At 35.5% G+C, this 17553-nt stretch overlaps 1 protein-coding gene across 18 annotated transcripts in view; it reads left to right on the forward strand.

Moving 5' to 3' along the window:
- metro (membrane palmitoylated protein 7-like protein metro) overlaps window positions 1-17072 on the forward strand; it is a 65161-nt gene extending 48089 nt beyond the window's left edge. For 12 of the 18 annotated variants that reach the window (XM_067775713.1, XM_067775709.1, XM_067775714.1 and 9 more), the window contains 7 exons: window positions 24-53; window positions 4326-4493; window positions 4563-4745; window positions 6820-6958; window positions 7297-7590; window positions 7666-8009; window positions 11278-17072. In XM_067775713.1, the coding sequence (XP_067631814.1) occupies window positions 24-53; window positions 4326-4493; window positions 4563-4745; window positions 6820-6958; window positions 7297-7590; window positions 7666-8009; window positions 11278-11454 (1335 nt within the window). In that variant the 3' untranslated portion in view covers window positions 11455-17072. The remainder of the gene's footprint in view (window positions 1-23; window positions 54-4325; window positions 4494-4562; window positions 4746-6819; window positions 6959-7296; window positions 7591-7665; window positions 8010-11277) is intronic. The other 6 variants (XM_067775720.1, XM_067775719.1, XM_067775718.1 and 3 more) reach the window with 4 other exon arrangements.
- The last annotated feature ends 481 nt before the right edge of the window (window positions 17073-17553 follow it).

Here is a 17553-nt window from a genome sequence, read left to right on the forward strand (position 1 = left end):
GTCTCACAACAACAAAATCACAGTCAGGAGCACAAAGTGCGGAACCGATTGTTGTAAGTAAATGTCCATTAAACATTAAGCAATGTGTATATGTAATAGTACGTATTTAATTTAATTCTCTTATATACACGATAAGCAATAAATGTTTGTTCCTGCCAAATTCAATTTTTTTATCCTCTGTATTATACAAAAATAATCAAAATGTGTACACTACAAGACATAAAAAATGCACCACTACCATATACATACATCCCCCAACATTAAACAACTTTTCAAATTTCATAATTTTAACAAATAAAGTTTTTAATATTAAATAGCTTCCATTTTTCTAGCAAACCAATTTTTATTACATACAAATTTTATTTTTACTCTAACAGCCCAATTCCAAATAAATTTAACAGGCGTGTATCTTCCCTGCAAAAATCGCGAGTAGTCCATGCATGCATGTATGGAGTACTCGCTATGGACCAACCGAGTGCTCCAAAATTAACCACAATTCATACAAAAAATATGGCCCAATTAACATTGCGATGTCCTAGGACTGGACCATATACTCCAGCTCCGAATTACATCAGAGTAATCCATGGAGTACTCGCAGTCCAATAAACATCGTGTAGTGTTTACAATCGTTAAAAACGAGCAATAATAGGCTTACAATGGGAGAGGCTCAAAATCCCCAAACACAAAATCCCCCCCAAAAAAAAAAATCCCCAAATTCAAAATCCCCAAACACAAAATCCCCAAATGCCTAATCCTTCAAGTGTAGCATCGGCAGTGGGTTATTTTTTGTAAGCGCGGTCAAGGGCGGCCTACGTAGAACAGAAATACTGGAGATCGCGTAGCCAGTGTCGGAAAGCTTAAAATACGACGTATTCGAAAATTGCATGACGTATGTAGCGAGCCAATTAGTTTGCAAGACATAAACATGCCCGAAGAATTAAGAAATTTAGAAGGTGAACCATTTTTTTTAAGTGAATGCTGTTTCAGTGATGAGAAAAACATAATATTGGGTACAACGTACTCATTAAAGGCCTTGGGTAGTTCGCAGTGCTGGGTAATGGATGGTACATTTTATGTGGTGCCAACTATATCCCGACAGCTTTTCACAATTCAAGGCCTAATCGATGGTCAGTTTTTGCCCCTAATTTTTTGCTTAATGAGCAAAAAATCAAAGCCAGCATACGAAGAGTTTTTTCATCGGTTATGTTTCTTGGCTGCTTCAAAAAATGTATGCTTAAATCCCACTATAATTATTTCCGATTTTGAAAAAACTATAGCATCTGCTGCAAAGGAATATTTTCCTGATGCGAAGTACAAAGGCTGTTTATTTCACTTTGGCCAGATAATGTGGAGACGCATACAAAAAGAGAGACTAACTCGAAAATATGGGAATGATTGCAATTTCAGTATGCACATACGTATGCTAAAAAGCCTGGCATTTGTACCTACAGAGGAGGTGTTGGTGTATTTTAAAGAGCTGGTTGCTAATACAGAGGATTATGACTATAAAAAAAGTGGTGCTTGGTTTAGGGTTAACTATTTAACCGGAAAACCCGGATCTAGCAATCCGCAATATGATCCTGAGTTTTGGAGTGTAGCAGATACCTTCAAAGAAAACTTTCCTCGGACCCAAAACTCCATAGTGGCCTAGCACGGGAGACTTAAATTTATTGTTGGCAGAAAGAACTGTGGTCTGTACGCAATAATACGAGAGCTGGGAAAAGAAATGATTTTAATAAAGACAAATTTGGAAAAGCTCCAATCAGGAATAGAAATACCTGTAAAAAAAGCAAATTTGAAACGTCGCAAAAAAATAAAAAAAAATTGTAAAAAATCGTACCAAACTAGATAAAATTAATTATCTACGAGCTGTTGCAAATAATATTTTACTTTCTTGTTAAATTCGTTTTAATTAACTTGAGTTCTGTATCCTTTAATCATAATATGTTATTTTTATGTTAGATATGTGTTGTTAATTAATAAAAACAAAAACTTTTGTTTGGAAATGCAATGAAATAAATCAAATTTAAGAAATGTGTAATTGGGGATTTTGAGTTTGGGGATTTTGAATTTGGGGATTTTGTATTTGGGGATTTTGTGTTTGGGGATTTTGATTTCGGGATTTTTATTTGGGGATTTCGAGCCCAACCCGCTTACAATGTGTTCGTGTAGAAACATGAGCTGGTCCATTGCTGCATTACAGTGGAGTATAATGGTAAGTACTCCAGTGGACCACATGATCCAACGATTTTTGCAAGGTTCTCGTTTTAATATTTCAAGTATATAGTCGGCTGAGTGGAGATTGTCCTATCTCTACTGCTGGTTTCCTGGTTCCCACGGCGGAATCATAAAGGTGGTGTAAGGAAATTAGCTGACTGCTAGTTTTTTTTCTCCCCATACCTTCTGGCGCAGTATGATTTTGACATTAAGTGAGAGAAATTACCCTGCAAAAATCGTCGGATCATGTTGTCCACTGGAGTACTTACCATTATACTCCACTGTAATGCAGCAATGGACCAACTCATGTTTCTACACGAACACATTGTAAGCCGATTATTGCTCGTTTTTAACGATTGTAAACACTACACGATGTTTATTGGACTGTGGGTACTCCATGGATTACTCTGATGTAATGCGGAGCTGGAGTATATGGTCCAGTCCTAAGACATCGCAATGTTAATTGGACCATATCTTTTGTATGAATTGTGGTTAATTTTGGAGCACTCGGTTGGTCCATAGCGAGTACTCCATACATGCATGCATGGACTACTCGCGATTTTTGCAGGGTACTACAACAAAATAACTGAATGTTTGTATTTTTTTATACGTATGTTAGCCTGACACCACCTTGTATTGGTCCACCATGAGACGCAATAGTAGCGTTCCATTGAGTCATCGATCTCTGAATCACGAATAAATCTCATTTTAACGATCCGAATCAATACTTTCAGAATTGGCAGCACTCAACTAATGTGTACACATATAGGGTTCCAGTTATTTTCAACCTTTTTTCCCCGAATCGCCCCATAACATTTTAGTGAAAAAGTTAAAACAAATTATCAAACTAATAACTTGTATTATTAGTTCTTTAAAACATGCCACGAATGCGATAAATTTTCTATATAAAAATGAATAGGGTTTTGTGCTTAAAAAAGCTAAAGAACTAAAGCTTAACAAAAGGGTCGGCACTAAAAATACGTCCAAAATGTCTGGAGAGGTACCAGAAGAAGCGTTTTTAACGCAATAACTATCAACCCAAGGCTGATATTAAAAATTTAACTTCTGTCAGAAGCTTTGTGCAAAAAGCAATTGCACATTATATTGTGGCTTTTGTGTTTTTCAAATAAAAAAACTATACATTTTATATCGTGATTTATAATGAATATATTGTATACAAATAATATAAATTAATAATTTGTTTTCAGACTTAAAAGTTTAGATTTATGAGTTGTCGGATGCACTAGTGCATATGTCTGTAAGTGCTGCCAGGTACAGAGGGTATGCTCTCAAAAAGTTTCCACAAAAAACCAAATCAACAGAGCCACCCTCTTGATCCGAAATTGATCCAGATAGCTATCCTGATAGCGTTGTTCTTGCATTTCCATGTTAAATTTTTATCAGTATCTGGATCAGGTTTCATTCGAACGCAATAACTTGATACAAGAAAACAAGGTAATTTCACTTTGAAGTATTTGACATAAACTGAAATAGAGCTTGTCAAATGCTGAAGAAGCATTGCAACCTCAACCAAATTCAGTTTTGGAAATTAAAAATTTTTTTTGGGGTGTTATTATTCAACCATAAATATTAGTAGGGTAAATATTTACAGAGCTGTTTACACTTGAATTATCTAGTTGCAACTAAAATACCACATCAATACAGAATAGCAAGGTCTCTATCCCTCTTTTAACAAAGAAGTGCTTACTAAACTCTGAACTTTTTACTGGGAGAACCACTCTGCATACCACTGGTAAGAAGTTTATCCAAGGATACCAACTGAGTCAAGAACCCTCCCCTGTAGTGAAGAGAACACCATGTGTCGAAATTGGTTTCAAAAAAGCATTATTTCAGAATTCGGTTGTATATATTTTGATTTGGGCTGCAGTTTTATAAACATACTTTAATCCCTTTTCTTCCCAAACTATCTACACGTTTTGCAAAAAAGTTACGATAATTACAAAAATTACTCTTCGATGTTGTTATTTGTGTATTTTACTTCGCACACTGCGTTTGCTAGTCTTTTTAAGATTTTTTTTTTTTTTTTTTTGTGAGAGGGAGTTTTACGGATATTCATTCTTTTCACTAACTATTAAATTGAATTCTAGGGTGCAACCATCAAAACGGACGAAGAAACTGGTAAAATTATTATAGCACGCATTATGCATGGTGGCGCTGCTGATCGTTCTGGACTGATACATGTTGGCGATGAAGTGATCGAGGTGAATGGCATTAATGTGGAGGGTAAAACACCAGGAGATGTGCTGAGTATTTTGGTGCGTTGAAATTATTAGCAAAGAGTTAAAAATAAAATAGAATAATCAAAAAATTATACATGCTAATAGCAAAATTCAGAAGGCACGATCACTTTCAAGTTGGTACCATCGGATGGCAAGGGCGGTCAGCGTGAGTCTAAAGTGCGTGTACGTGCACATTTTGACTATACTCCTGAAACAGATCCATATATTCCATGCAAAGAAGCTGGCTTGGCATTTCAACGCGGTGACATTTTACATATTGTATCGCAGGTAATTACATAATAAAGAGAGTATGAGTTCGTTTTATCGAAAAATAATATAAAAAAAAATCAAAACATGTGTCCAATAAAAATAATATAATGTTTTCTTGCTGGAATGGAATTTCAGTAAAAATGCATGCTCAGCCTAACACACCGAATATCCTGGGTTCAAGCCCTGGACAAAGCAACATCAAAATTTCAGAAACAAGTATTGTCAATTAGAATAAAGTTTTTCTAAACGGGATCACCCTTCGACAGTGATTTGGCAAACACTCCGAGTGTATTTTTGCAATGAAAAGATTCTCAGTGAAAATTTATACATATCTGCCTTGCAGATGAAGTTCGGAGACGGAATAGAACTTGTAGATCCCGTCGCACCAATTTGTAGAAAAAATTAAAAGAGGCACGTCGCAAATTGGAAGAGAAAATGCCTTACGCAATTAAATAATATAAGGATGCACACCTTTGTTATTGTTCTGAATAAGTTTTATTTTTTAGTACATTTTCATTGCTTTTAAACCACAATACTAACATTTCTTCATTTGTTAGCTCTGCATTTAGATTTGTACTGTGTAAGCATTGCTGAGTTAATCAGCTGTTCCTTGAAATTGAACCACTAATTGTATTTAAAAACGAAATTATCAAACTCCCTGAAGAAGTAATTTAATCTTTGAAACGTGTAGTGGGAAAAAGGAAAAATCAATTTTGCCTTCGCATTTCTTTATTTCAAGCTCCATTCCAGCAGAAAATAAATGTACATATTGCTTGATAAATTTTTAATTTGAAATTGATTGATAAGACAAATAAGGTTGATTGGGCAGCAAGCCCGCCACTTAGAACATAAACGGGTCCATTGCAATATCTTATACGATTCTAGCTCTTGCCGTGCCAGATACCGTGGATCGAACCAATCGCAGAATCAATAAATTTAGATGTAAATTATATTTTAGTTCATCTCACTCTTTCGCATGAATCATCATCTATCAATATTGATCACAATCCCCCTCCCCCCCCAAAAAAAAAAAACCCGAGCGTCATTGTCATTACAACAACAACTGTAAAACATACGGAAATATTCGGGGTAGTTATTTTTTTCAAGTCAAAAGCAGATATGTTCAAGCACGGACGATCATCTCACAGCACCGTGAACGTTCAAAATTCAGATTAGTTAACTGGCATAGTCATATTGATATGCAGAGTTTTTATTATGCCAATTCCTGTCAATTAAATTTATGCAGGCAGCTCGAAAAATGAAAGGGAATTATAGCTGGACTACGTTGGCATATACCAATATAATGAAGAGTGATTTTTTAGGAAACTAATTTGCATATGAGATAGCCAGGAAAGGTTTCGAGTTGGACAGCTCCGTATGACCACCGCTGGGCTATCCACAGAGAAAAGTCGAGGAATAAAATATTAGAGCAACGGACTTGCTGTGAACCAACAGGGATGATTGCGAGGCCTCAATGTCCTCGTGGCCATGACGTTATGAAAGAAACTAACTTCCGTTTCAAGCTAAACAAATTTACATTGGAAGGACTTATGGGTATCATTACAGATATTTGCGCTACTGCACCGATGCTCCGACTGCGGCCTATACCAGCAAGCTCCCTCTGCAGAAGTTATCTGTCTGACAGAAGTTGAGAAGGTGGATCTTTCGCTCTTGCCTTATTTCATCAGAGAAAGCAAGTAGTTTACTGAGGAAGTAATCTGGTTGAATGAATGTGCCGCCACCCGCCACACACTAAGGGCATTCAAAATGGACAAAAATGCATCCGAATGGAAGTGTGGCAAGTTCCTATGCATGCCTTTTCAACCTTAGCTGACATAGCCCAGACAATTCGACGACAAGTGGTGATTTTCTCACTACGTGTTACTTCTGCCCATGGGATCTTCGACACAGAAGGCTTGTTCTGCTTTGAAAAATTGGGGCTGAGTCTCTAAAATTTTTGTCTCGATGTTTATGGGAAATACCCATTTTTTTGCTTGAAACGAGTACCATATGGATGATTTGGATTTGACATCAATTCCCACTGTTTCTTAAGCTTCCTAATTTCTTTTAATAATCTTATTATTACTCACAGGACGATGCCTATTGGTGGCAGGCTCGCAAGGAATCCGAACGCACTGCCCGCGCAGGACTGATACCAAGCCGAGCCTTGCAAGAGCGACGTTTAATACATGAACGGTCGCAACTGGAGCCGAACGATGGTGATTCAAAGAGTGAGTTAGTGCTTTTTTCCCAATTATTTTATCGAACATTTATATAATTATTTTTACTTTTTCACTAACTCTAAATGTATGATGTTTGCAATAATATGTATATCTCAAATCATTTTCACTTTGCATATCTCTTTATAATTGTAATATGTATGTATACGCATTACAATCAACAAATCAAACCATTACCATTACAAATCTTCGCCTTCATACGCCAACATTCACAAATAATTTGGTTACAAAATTCCTATCAAAACTTAACTCTAAATCCCGGAAAACCGATCATCGAAACAAAACTAAACGCAATGCATTAACTTCAATACAATCGTAAGCATCTTCAGAGGGTTCTTGCGCTTCCATATGCACCACCCCGCCTGGTACACCCATATTACATACTAGCAGTAGTACTTCCTCATGTCGTCAACCTAAAACTAAAAAAATTATGTACGATTTAACAGAGAATGATGATTTTGATCGTGAAATGATTGCTACATATGAAGAGGTAGCCAAACTGTATCCACGTCCGGGTGTATACCGTCCCGTAGTACTGATTGGTGCTCCAGGTGTTGGACGCAATGAGCTGAGACGTCGTTTAGTAGCGCGTGATCCTGAAAAGTTTCGCAGTCCAGTGCCATGTAAGTGTAACATTTTTGAGTTGTTCATGTTTAACATAATTTCTTATGCTACTAACACTTTTTCTCCCATTTCAGATACCACACGCCCAATACGTACCGGTGAAGTGGCCGGACGCGAATATATATTTGTGGCGCGCGATAAAATGGAATCGGATATTGCTGCTGCCAAATTTATTGAACATGGTGAATATAAGGGCCATTTATATGGCACTTCGGTAGAGAGTGTAAAATCAATTGTAAATGCCGGTTGTGTTTGTGTGCTGAGTCCACATTATCAGGCTATCAAAGCTTTACGCACCGTACAAACGAAACCGTTCATTATACATATAAAACCACCGGAATTTGATATTTTGAAGAAGACACGTACTGAGGCGAGAGCCAAATCGACGTTTGATGAGAGCAATGCACGTGGATTTACGGTAAGCAAAAGTTTAAATTTAGGTTAGAGTCTTTTTCACCATCTCTAGTTAGGTCAGAATTTTTCTGGAGTATATAAATCCTTCGAATATCCGTTAAATGCAAGAAAAAATATACATAATGGCGTTTTCTTTTCTGAAAAAAATTTTACCCTCACGCTGCACACTTAAATTCTAACATTTCACCAAAGTCTTATGGCACTCTGCAAAGAAGCTGAATCGGTGGGTAATGGTACCCCTTTTCTTATTAAGTAAGAAATATTTTCGGAAAGGAGCATAGAAACCTACGCGGGGGCTTAAAAAATAAACAGGGCGACATTATTTTGCTGGTTTTCCTGGATTTAAATATATTCACAACTATGGTTTAAACTGTGGGCTTTTCACCGTGTGAAAACAAGAGTGTCACATGAAGCTATATGAGGTATTGCTATCCCCCACTTAAGCTCTAACTTAACCAGAGATGATGAAAATGGTACTTGACTATGATCTTCGAAAAAAATTACAGCAGTCACTTTTATTTTTCAATTGTTACTTAGTCCAGAGTAACATTTGTTGGTAAGAATAACTGTCCGCTAGATTTGTAGGTTGATATTGTTCCAGAGCATTAAAGTTCCAAAATGATGAGTTTCAATTCTTTTTCCCAGATTTTCCAAGGTTTGGCAGTTAGTTAAAATTAATGGAGAGCGCATTTAGCGGGCCTGAAGCCGTACAGTCGAATCAGTTTTTCCGCTGTAAGCTCCAATCTTTCGCACGATAGGCTTGACAGCGGAGCACCCGTGGCTTTGTTGTTTTTAATTTTGGATATTGATGTTCGCACTAAGTCGGGTCGGGTTCATCACTTTCACTGGGCGCTTCATCTTTGCCTCCATTTCATAGGGAAGAGCAGTCGACGTTTTCGTTTTTACATAAATTTTCCGGTGCTATTATTGCTTGCTAGCAATACAAGCTCTTCGTACACACACCTTTCCCTCACGTCGCCCTCAATGTGATAATCTGGGTTCTTCCTTTTTTAAACGGTTTTTATTTAGGTTGACTTGACAGGCTGCACGGCTGCACGGCCGTTATGAATGAATTTTGTAATTAAAATTTAAATAACTTCCCGATAAGCTACAAATATTGGAATATAGTTCAGGACCCGACGACAATGCAATAATAAAAAAAAATCGTCGCTAGGTGGCGTATGGATCGAGATATTTACAAAATTCGTATTTGTGCTCCGATTTGGCTCATATTTAGAACTCATAATACATACAAGAATAGAAAGCGACCTATGAAAAAAGCGCTGCTAGGTGGCGCAAGGATCGAGATATTCACAAAAATCGTATTTGTTGTCCGATTTGGCTCATATTTGGAACACATATTACATACATGAATAGAAAGCGACCTATGATGTCCGATTTGGCTCATATTTCGAACAAATGCATATTACATATAGTCCGGTAGAAGTGACATCAAAATAATTTGGAGTTCGAGGAGAGACAAGCATAGGTGGCGCAGAGTCGACTAAAGTCTTTGGAAGGATTATGTATTGAAGACTGAGGATTATAACAAATTGTCAGGAAAGAGTACTTGTAATAATGAGTCACTAAATGACCTAAATAGAATGAGAAATAATAGGCAATTAAATAAAGACTAAAAACTTGGAAACAAAATAATTAAAAAAAATGTGTAAGTTACACGGTTTTATTGAAAACAATACTTACATGAAATAATAATAATACTAAAAGCTGGAAAATAATTAAGTAGGTGCTAAGTACTAGTCATCACACTCCTCCTCAATCTAGGGCGTTGATCAGACAATTAAATAAAAGTATTGGGCGCGTCAAATTTCTAGTGATAGTCATATATAAAACCAACTGAACCTTAATAAGGTTATGCCACGCTTCACATTTTTAGAAATTTCACGCGCAGAAGAAGAAGAAGCAGCTGCAGTGAATCTCACACGTCTTAATGGGCTTATTTCCGTACATCGGACTTCAATAGCTTTGCATATGATTTAATCTACAGCGGAAAGTTTTTGTTATGTGACTAGTATCAATATTACTCGATATCCATTCTAAGAGCAAAAGCTTTAACGAGTGCCAGTTTAATGCTTTTCCCAGTTGGTTCTCTCTTACAAAGTGGGGTGGAGTGGGCCTAAAGTCCTTATGCCCCTGAATTATATTGTCAAAACCAGTACCACATAGTATTTACAGCAGCGAACAGAAAATTAACAGACTCAGTTTTTATCAAATTTCGCCAATTGAATTCTTTTTTTTCGATATCTTAAGGGAAAACTTCTATGAACTTTGTAGAAATGCTAAACAAACCTATGTATTCAAAAAAGTTTTCCAAAAAAATTTAAAATTTAACAAAACTCTACGAAAATGATGAACTTCTTATTCGATGTTCTCTGAAATTTTTTTAATATGCAGTTTTGTAGCCAAACAAATTTAAGTCCAACAAAGGACGATTTTTACATGTCTGTGAATCAGCATTGATTTTTGACAATTTTTTTCCGAAGGACTTTTTCGATTTTCCTCCATGCCTATTGTGAAATTTTTTTTGTATGGCGGCCGCCGTGGTGTGATGGTAGCGTGTTCCGCCATCCACACCGAAGATCCTGGGCTCACGCCCCGGTAAAATCAACATCAAATTTTATAAACAAGTTTTTTCAATTAAAAGAAAGTTTCTCTAAGCGGGTTCGCCCCTCGGCAAGTTTTGGCAAGTACTGCGAGTGTATTTCTGCCATAAAAAGCTCTCAGTGAAAACTTATCTGCCTCGCAGATGCCGTTACGAGTCGGCATAAAACAAGTAGGTCTCGTCCCGCCAATTTGTAGGAAAAATTAAGAGCAGCACGACGCAAATTGGAAGAAAAGGAGGTTATCGCACTTTAAATTTTTTTTTTTTATGGGTTAAAATTTAAACAACCTTCATATACAAAACCATTCAGAGAGCTCCAAATAAAAAAAAAAGAGTTTACATAAATTTTTTTTTAATAATCGAATTTTTTCGATAACATTTTTGAGATTGGACTGCATAGTTTTATTTATAAGCTTTATAGAAGTTTTTCTTAAAATAACAAAAATAAAATAATAATTTTTCTCATGAAAGGTTTAAGGTTTTTTTTGTGAACAAAATTTGGGTTTATGGTTCACATGTTAAAACGACGCTTATTTGAGGAAATTCAATTTAATATTTTTATTATCCTTTAGCTTCTGTAAGTATTTTTCGGAACCACAATAATTTTTGTGTTTATAAATTTGTTCTTTATATTTACATGCTTCCAAAGGACGAGGAATTCAATGACATGCTGAAATCCGCTGAGCGCATCGACTTCCTCTATGGTCACTTCTTTGATGAGGTCATCGTCAATGGAGAACTCCTAACAGCCTTTGAACAGCTAGTGAATACAGTGCAACGCATAGAGAACGAACCATTATGGGCGCCTGCTTCATGGGTACAATAAATAGAAGAGCTCACGGGGCTGTGTAAAGAAAAAAGCGCATAAACAACCAGAAAACGACAAACACTGCTGATGGATATAAAATTAAATGCCAAACATTTTAAATACCAACACAACATTAAACATAAACATAACCCATACATACAAACATACGTATGTACACACTTAAAATAAAAACATTAACTAATGGAAGGACAAATGAAGGACAAAGTCAATAATGAGTTAAAAATAGTGTATATGTAGGATATGAAAAACACCACAAACAAGGCCTAAGACCTTAATGAAATGCTATAAAATATGAACAAAAAGAGATCAACGTCTCAGTGGAATATCACCATATCTAGGCTGGATACACGAAATCGCCCTCTCTGTCTCTGTTTTATAATTCGATTGAAGTAAGGCCTATCTAATATTATTTTTCATATATGCCATTTCTCTACTCAAAATATGTTGAACGTATGTATAAATAATGCACTTTTGAAATGAAATTGTAGATCGTGTTCTTCAAGCAAATTGGTTTATATCACGGTATCCAAAATTTTGCTTAGATAGGGCGTTTCGAAACGTTCGGTATATTAACAAATTTAATAAATTCTAAAAAACATAGTTGTTAAAATCGTAAAAAATGTGAAATTAAATTTGAATAAATATAAAATCCAGCAAAAATGTAGCAAGACGTGTTACTAGTTCAATACACAATTAAGTAGAGCTGGATTCGATACGAGTTTCCGATTTAATCGATTAAATCCAGTCGAAAGAAATTGATTGCTGCTTAATTGTTTACACAATTTTTATTATTTATTAATCGCGCCAGTTTCTTTCTTTTTTTGTTGACTGGGACTTATTGGAAACACCAAGAACATCGGAGAGAGACTTTTTAATATACTTTATGTGTCTTTTATATTTATTTATAGTATAGAAGCCAACCTCGGATACCATATACATTTATTTTAAGTTATTCCAATTTTGTGCGCGTAAAATTCTTCAGTAAGTTCGGCCTTCAATGCAATGTAAGCTTAGAATTTTAACGAAGAATAACTCTTGTAAATAAGCCTCTATAAATCTCTCACCATAAATGCCCTGATGTATGGGTCGGAATCATGGATCGTGTAGAGAGTCGATGGGACGGCCTTTATAGTGTTCGAGAGAAAAGTCGTGCCGATGATTTATGGTTCAATTCGTGATGCCAAACCGCTAAGTCATGTTATGAGAATGCACAAAGACGCTCTGGCACAGAAAGTATTTTTATTGGTACCCCTATTCTGGAACAGACTAAGGAGGGGATCTCCGCCAAGAAGCCTTGATCTCCCTTGCTGTTGTTGAGGTCAGTTATGTTGAAACAGGGATAGCTGACCTGACTTGTTTCGCAACGCTAAAATCTCTTATGCGGCTAAGCGCCAATTGATGATGATAAGAAAATTTTTTCCATATATCCCCTTTGACTCAAAGCCACCAACACAATGGCGGAAAGTTGGAAAACTATTTTATTTGGACTGTAATATTTTCCAATAAAGCTAAATCTATTTAAAAAAAAATACAATAGGTATTTTCTTCTCGTTCTTTATCAATAAATATAAAGTTGTATCTACAGACTGTTGGATGAGCAAAGCTTCGAACGCTAAAAAATCGAGAGATTCTAAAAAAGATCGATTCTTCATTCCTTACACAAAACTCGATTGAAAATGGAATCAAAATTACTTACTTACTTACTTAGGTTAGGTTAGGTTAACCTACTTACTTACTTAATTGGCGCTTAACCGTCTAAACGGTTATGGCCGTCCAACAAGGCGCGCCAGTCGCTCCTTCGCTCCGGCAACCGGCGCCAATTGGTCACACCAAGGGAGTTTAAATCGTGTTCCACCTGGTCCTTCCAACGGAGTGGGGGCCGCCCTCTACCTCTGCTTCCATAGGCGGGTTCCGATAGAAACACTTTCTTGGCCGGAGCATCATCTTTCCTCCGCATAACATGGCCTAGCCAGCGCGGCCGCTGTGTTTTAATTCGCTGGACTATGTGGATGTCTGCGTAGAGCTCGTACATCTCATCATTAAATCTCCTTTGGTACTCGCCATCGCCAACGCGTAGAGGTCCATAAATCTTTCCAAGAACTTTTCTCTTGGACACCCCCAAAGCCGCTTCATCTGCTGTTGCCATGGTCCATGCCTCTGCCCCATATAGTAGGACGGGTACGATAAGTGACTTTTAGAGTATGATTTTCGTTCGCCGAGGACTTTACTTTTCAATTACCTACCTAGTCCAAAGTAGCATTTATTGGCAAGATTGCTTCTTCGCTGGATTTTAGTGCTGATGTTGTTGCTAGTGTTTATGCTGGTTCCCAAAGAATCGAATCAAAATCCAGCTCTGTAATTCAACAAAATTATTTTGCCTTTTTCATAATATACATACATATGTACATGTATTCAACATATTAAAAATCGTGAACCCCCATAGCCAATGAAATGTTATATTGCATTTTCGAAATAAATATTAAAAATTAAAATTGTGTAAAATACAACAAACATCATACCAGATCATGCTACCGATTTTAAAGTTTATTGCTGTATTTTTGTCGATGTATTTCAAAAAATTCTATATATAATTATATATACATATATATTTTTAATTAACGAAAACTGGAAATTTAGATTTAATGCTATAACTAGAAAATTTTAAGTAATTATCAATTTAATTTTTATTTTTTTGCAGGTGGAGATGTTAAGGAAGTAAACTTGTTTTCGTGGATTGAAAAGCTTCACCCTTTTGGATACGCGCCCATTCCGAGACAGCTTTCGCATTGCTTTATCTTGGCTTTCCAAATTTCTAATTTTTCAAAATCTGTTGTCCATACGGCCAGATCACGTTTTTTGTCGTAAGTTAGGTTTCCACAAAATTATTGGCTTTTAGGACAAGATTATGTATAACGCCGTAACACTTTGTAACGCAGCCACCTTTGTATAATACCAAAAATTTCATAAAGGCATTCAGGTTTACTGTTCCTCATTGAAGTAAATGAATGCTCTTATATGATAAAAATGTTGGTTCACACGAGTTAAAATTACTCGTTGCGTTATACATTATTTACCCCTTAAGCACACCCCTGGGTCCCTGCTCAGTATTGCTTCGCGGTTGAAAACTTAAGACTAAATCTGAAACTCGTTTGTACTATATACATATATCATCAACACGAATTTGATAACATTTTCCGGTTATTGTGAAAAGAGGTCCCCGGGGTTTGGTTTCAGTTTTAGACCCGAGCAGTAGACACAAGCAATTTAAAGAAATAAATGTGTATGGTCCTTCTGTAGATTTTAATACGACGTAGTCTGAATCAAAGTCGTGTGCTTTACCCACTGATCTATCACATTTGTTTGTGAAATCACATTATGACACTTCATAAAAGTATAAAAAAAAATGTTGTGATAAATAAAATATGATTTACAAATGATTTTTTTCTTCATTTTGAGATTTTCAGCAGTAACTTTAAACTGTTTGGACTTATTTTAAAACTTAAAGTGTATGCAATTTTCTATATTTCGAATTTTTACAATTTTTCGTTTCGTTTTAAAACCAGAAATGTCTCCAACTTTATATTTTCTGATTTTTTTAACTTTTTGGGTTTCGTTTTAAAACAATTTTGAGGGTTTAGAGTTATTGCTCAGTTAAGTTTAGAATTTAAACTGATTAACTTAAAAAACCTAGTAGTAAATTAAGAGGACAATATTAGGTAAAAAAGTGTGAGAATTCGCTTAGACTGATGAATGTTTTAAAATGTTGGCTGAAATTTTAAATCACTTTGCTGTGTTTTGACTAACTCTTTGCTCGAGCATTTGTCGGCTTTTGTTCCAACGTGAGCATTTGAAGAAGTCATCGTTCTCATAAGAATAGATATACACGCACCACGGCTATTATACCTTTCCCAATCTATATAGGTATTTTCTTTAAAAAAAAGTGTCCTGAGAGCACTAAGATGTGAGAGCACTTACATAACGTAGTAGTTTAGGCTGAAGCTTCTAATGCTCCAACACGAATGACATTTCCTTAGGGTATCACAATAAATTGTAACTCATCTCTCCCTATCCAACCCTCTAATCACAAAATATGAAAGCGTTAAAGAGTATACCCTTACAAAGGTAGGCATCTTGTCGATAGTGGGTATCTTAGCCGAACTCCTAATAGCCGACCATGGGACTTGTGACGAGTTTGGCTGACCGTCTGCACCGATGTTCATCATTTCAATATTCTTGCCTTAGCCTTAACGTTTCTTCCTTGATTTTTGGTAACGAGCTTTTGTATTGCTGTTCCTAGTAAGGTACGACAAGCGGATTCTACTCTCTGTCTCTCTCTCTCTACGCTGCCGTTCAGGGTACAGATGTTAAGAGCTTACAGCGATTCTTCTTTTGACGTGAATCTGCCTTTAGCTCGGAGCGGTACAGTAGCGTGGATGTGATAATGTCAATCAACAGCTCGTTTTAGCTACCTGTTGGACTGCCAATGCTCGCCATCAACCCTTTTTAGCAGCAATACCTGTGGTGATGTTAATCACCAGCTTGCTTTAGCTACCTGCTGTATTGCCGATTTTTACCATCAAGCAGCAGCGATACCTGTCTGAAATTGCTTCCAGTATGTTAAGCGGGAGTCTAATCTTACGCCTTAGTAGCTAGTTACCTCCTTTGGCGGTATGCCATCTTCTATGTTGTGTTAATTTTGTTTTGCTGCCAGGTGGTGCCTACGCGAGTTTAACATCACTCCTATTTCCGTCGCTGTTTATGTACAGTAGCGAACGGAAAAATAGTGGCAGTGGCAATTTTGTCAAATTTCGTTTATAATATTTTTTTAAACCTACAAGATCTTTGAGAGACCTATAACTTGCACTCTGTTTTACTAAAATTTGTTGTGCTACAAAACTGCATACTCAAACAAATTAAGAGAGCTTCAAATACAATACTCGGAATTTCCGAAAATTTTTCTGGAATATTCGAAATTTTTCGAAACAGATTTATAACAACCTTAATGAGTTCTTTCTTAAAATATCGAAAATAAAAAAGAAGAATTTAAGTGATGAAATTTGATAAAAATTGCCACTGCCATTCTTCTGTTCGCTGCTGTATAGTAAGTACTTCAATAATATTTTTCATAATAAAATATTTATTTTGCATTTTCCACTTCGATCCAAGAATATAATCGTACCTAGTATTTGCAAACAAGCGTTAGCAATGAAAAGAAAACAATAATGAAAAATATTTAAATTATAAGAAGAAAAAAATAAATAAATAAATGTAATTAAGGCACTATTAAATAAATAATGTAAAATGTAATTATTTGATGAATATTGAAAAAAAAGTTTTGAATTGTCCAAATTAAAATTATACAAACATACAAATATCATAAATGTTTATTTACCATACAATTCTATTTGAAATTAAAAAAAAAAATATTATTAGCTTTATTGTACATTGTATTTAAATTTAAAAAAATTAAATGCATATTCTTATATAGTATTGTAATTTAATGTTATGATTATAAAATGTTGAAATCCAAACAATATAGAATAAAAATAAAAAAACATAATACTACATGATTTAATTAATAAAATATATAAAGAGCCATAAATTACAAAAATCTACTGCGTTTTTTTTTTAACTCCAAGGGAGGAAAACGATGCATATAAGCCAAACAATGACAGAATATAAAGACTTAATTTAGGAAAACTTTATTCTCTTAAATAAGATTTAAATTCAATAACAAATATTTAGCATATGGGTACTCTTAAATAACACCTGTGCTAAAAAAATATAGTTTATGAGATACACATAATTCATCCAATGTATTTAGCTATAGCTTATATGCATCTTTATCAGTTTTCTATATATAATAATTTGGAAAAAATTTAAACAATTTGACATCAGGACGGACAAGGCGACATTTGTTTCGATTATACCTTGTGTGAGCGACGGAAACTTTGCCAATATCACACCAACTGGCAACGCTATCCCAACTGTCAAACAGCTGGATACATAAACGAGAGAAGAAGAAGAAGAGAGTTAATACTTGGACAACGAACGTGTCATACACCACGCCTTCAATACATTTATTTTCATTTTATT

This window comes from Eurosta solidaginis, chromosome 3 (genome assembly GCF_040869045.1).
Source record: "Eurosta solidaginis isolate ZX-2024a chromosome 3, ASM4086904v1, whole genome shotgun sequence".
Lineage (NCBI taxonomy): Eukaryota > Metazoa > Arthropoda > Insecta > Diptera > Tephritidae > Eurosta > Eurosta solidaginis.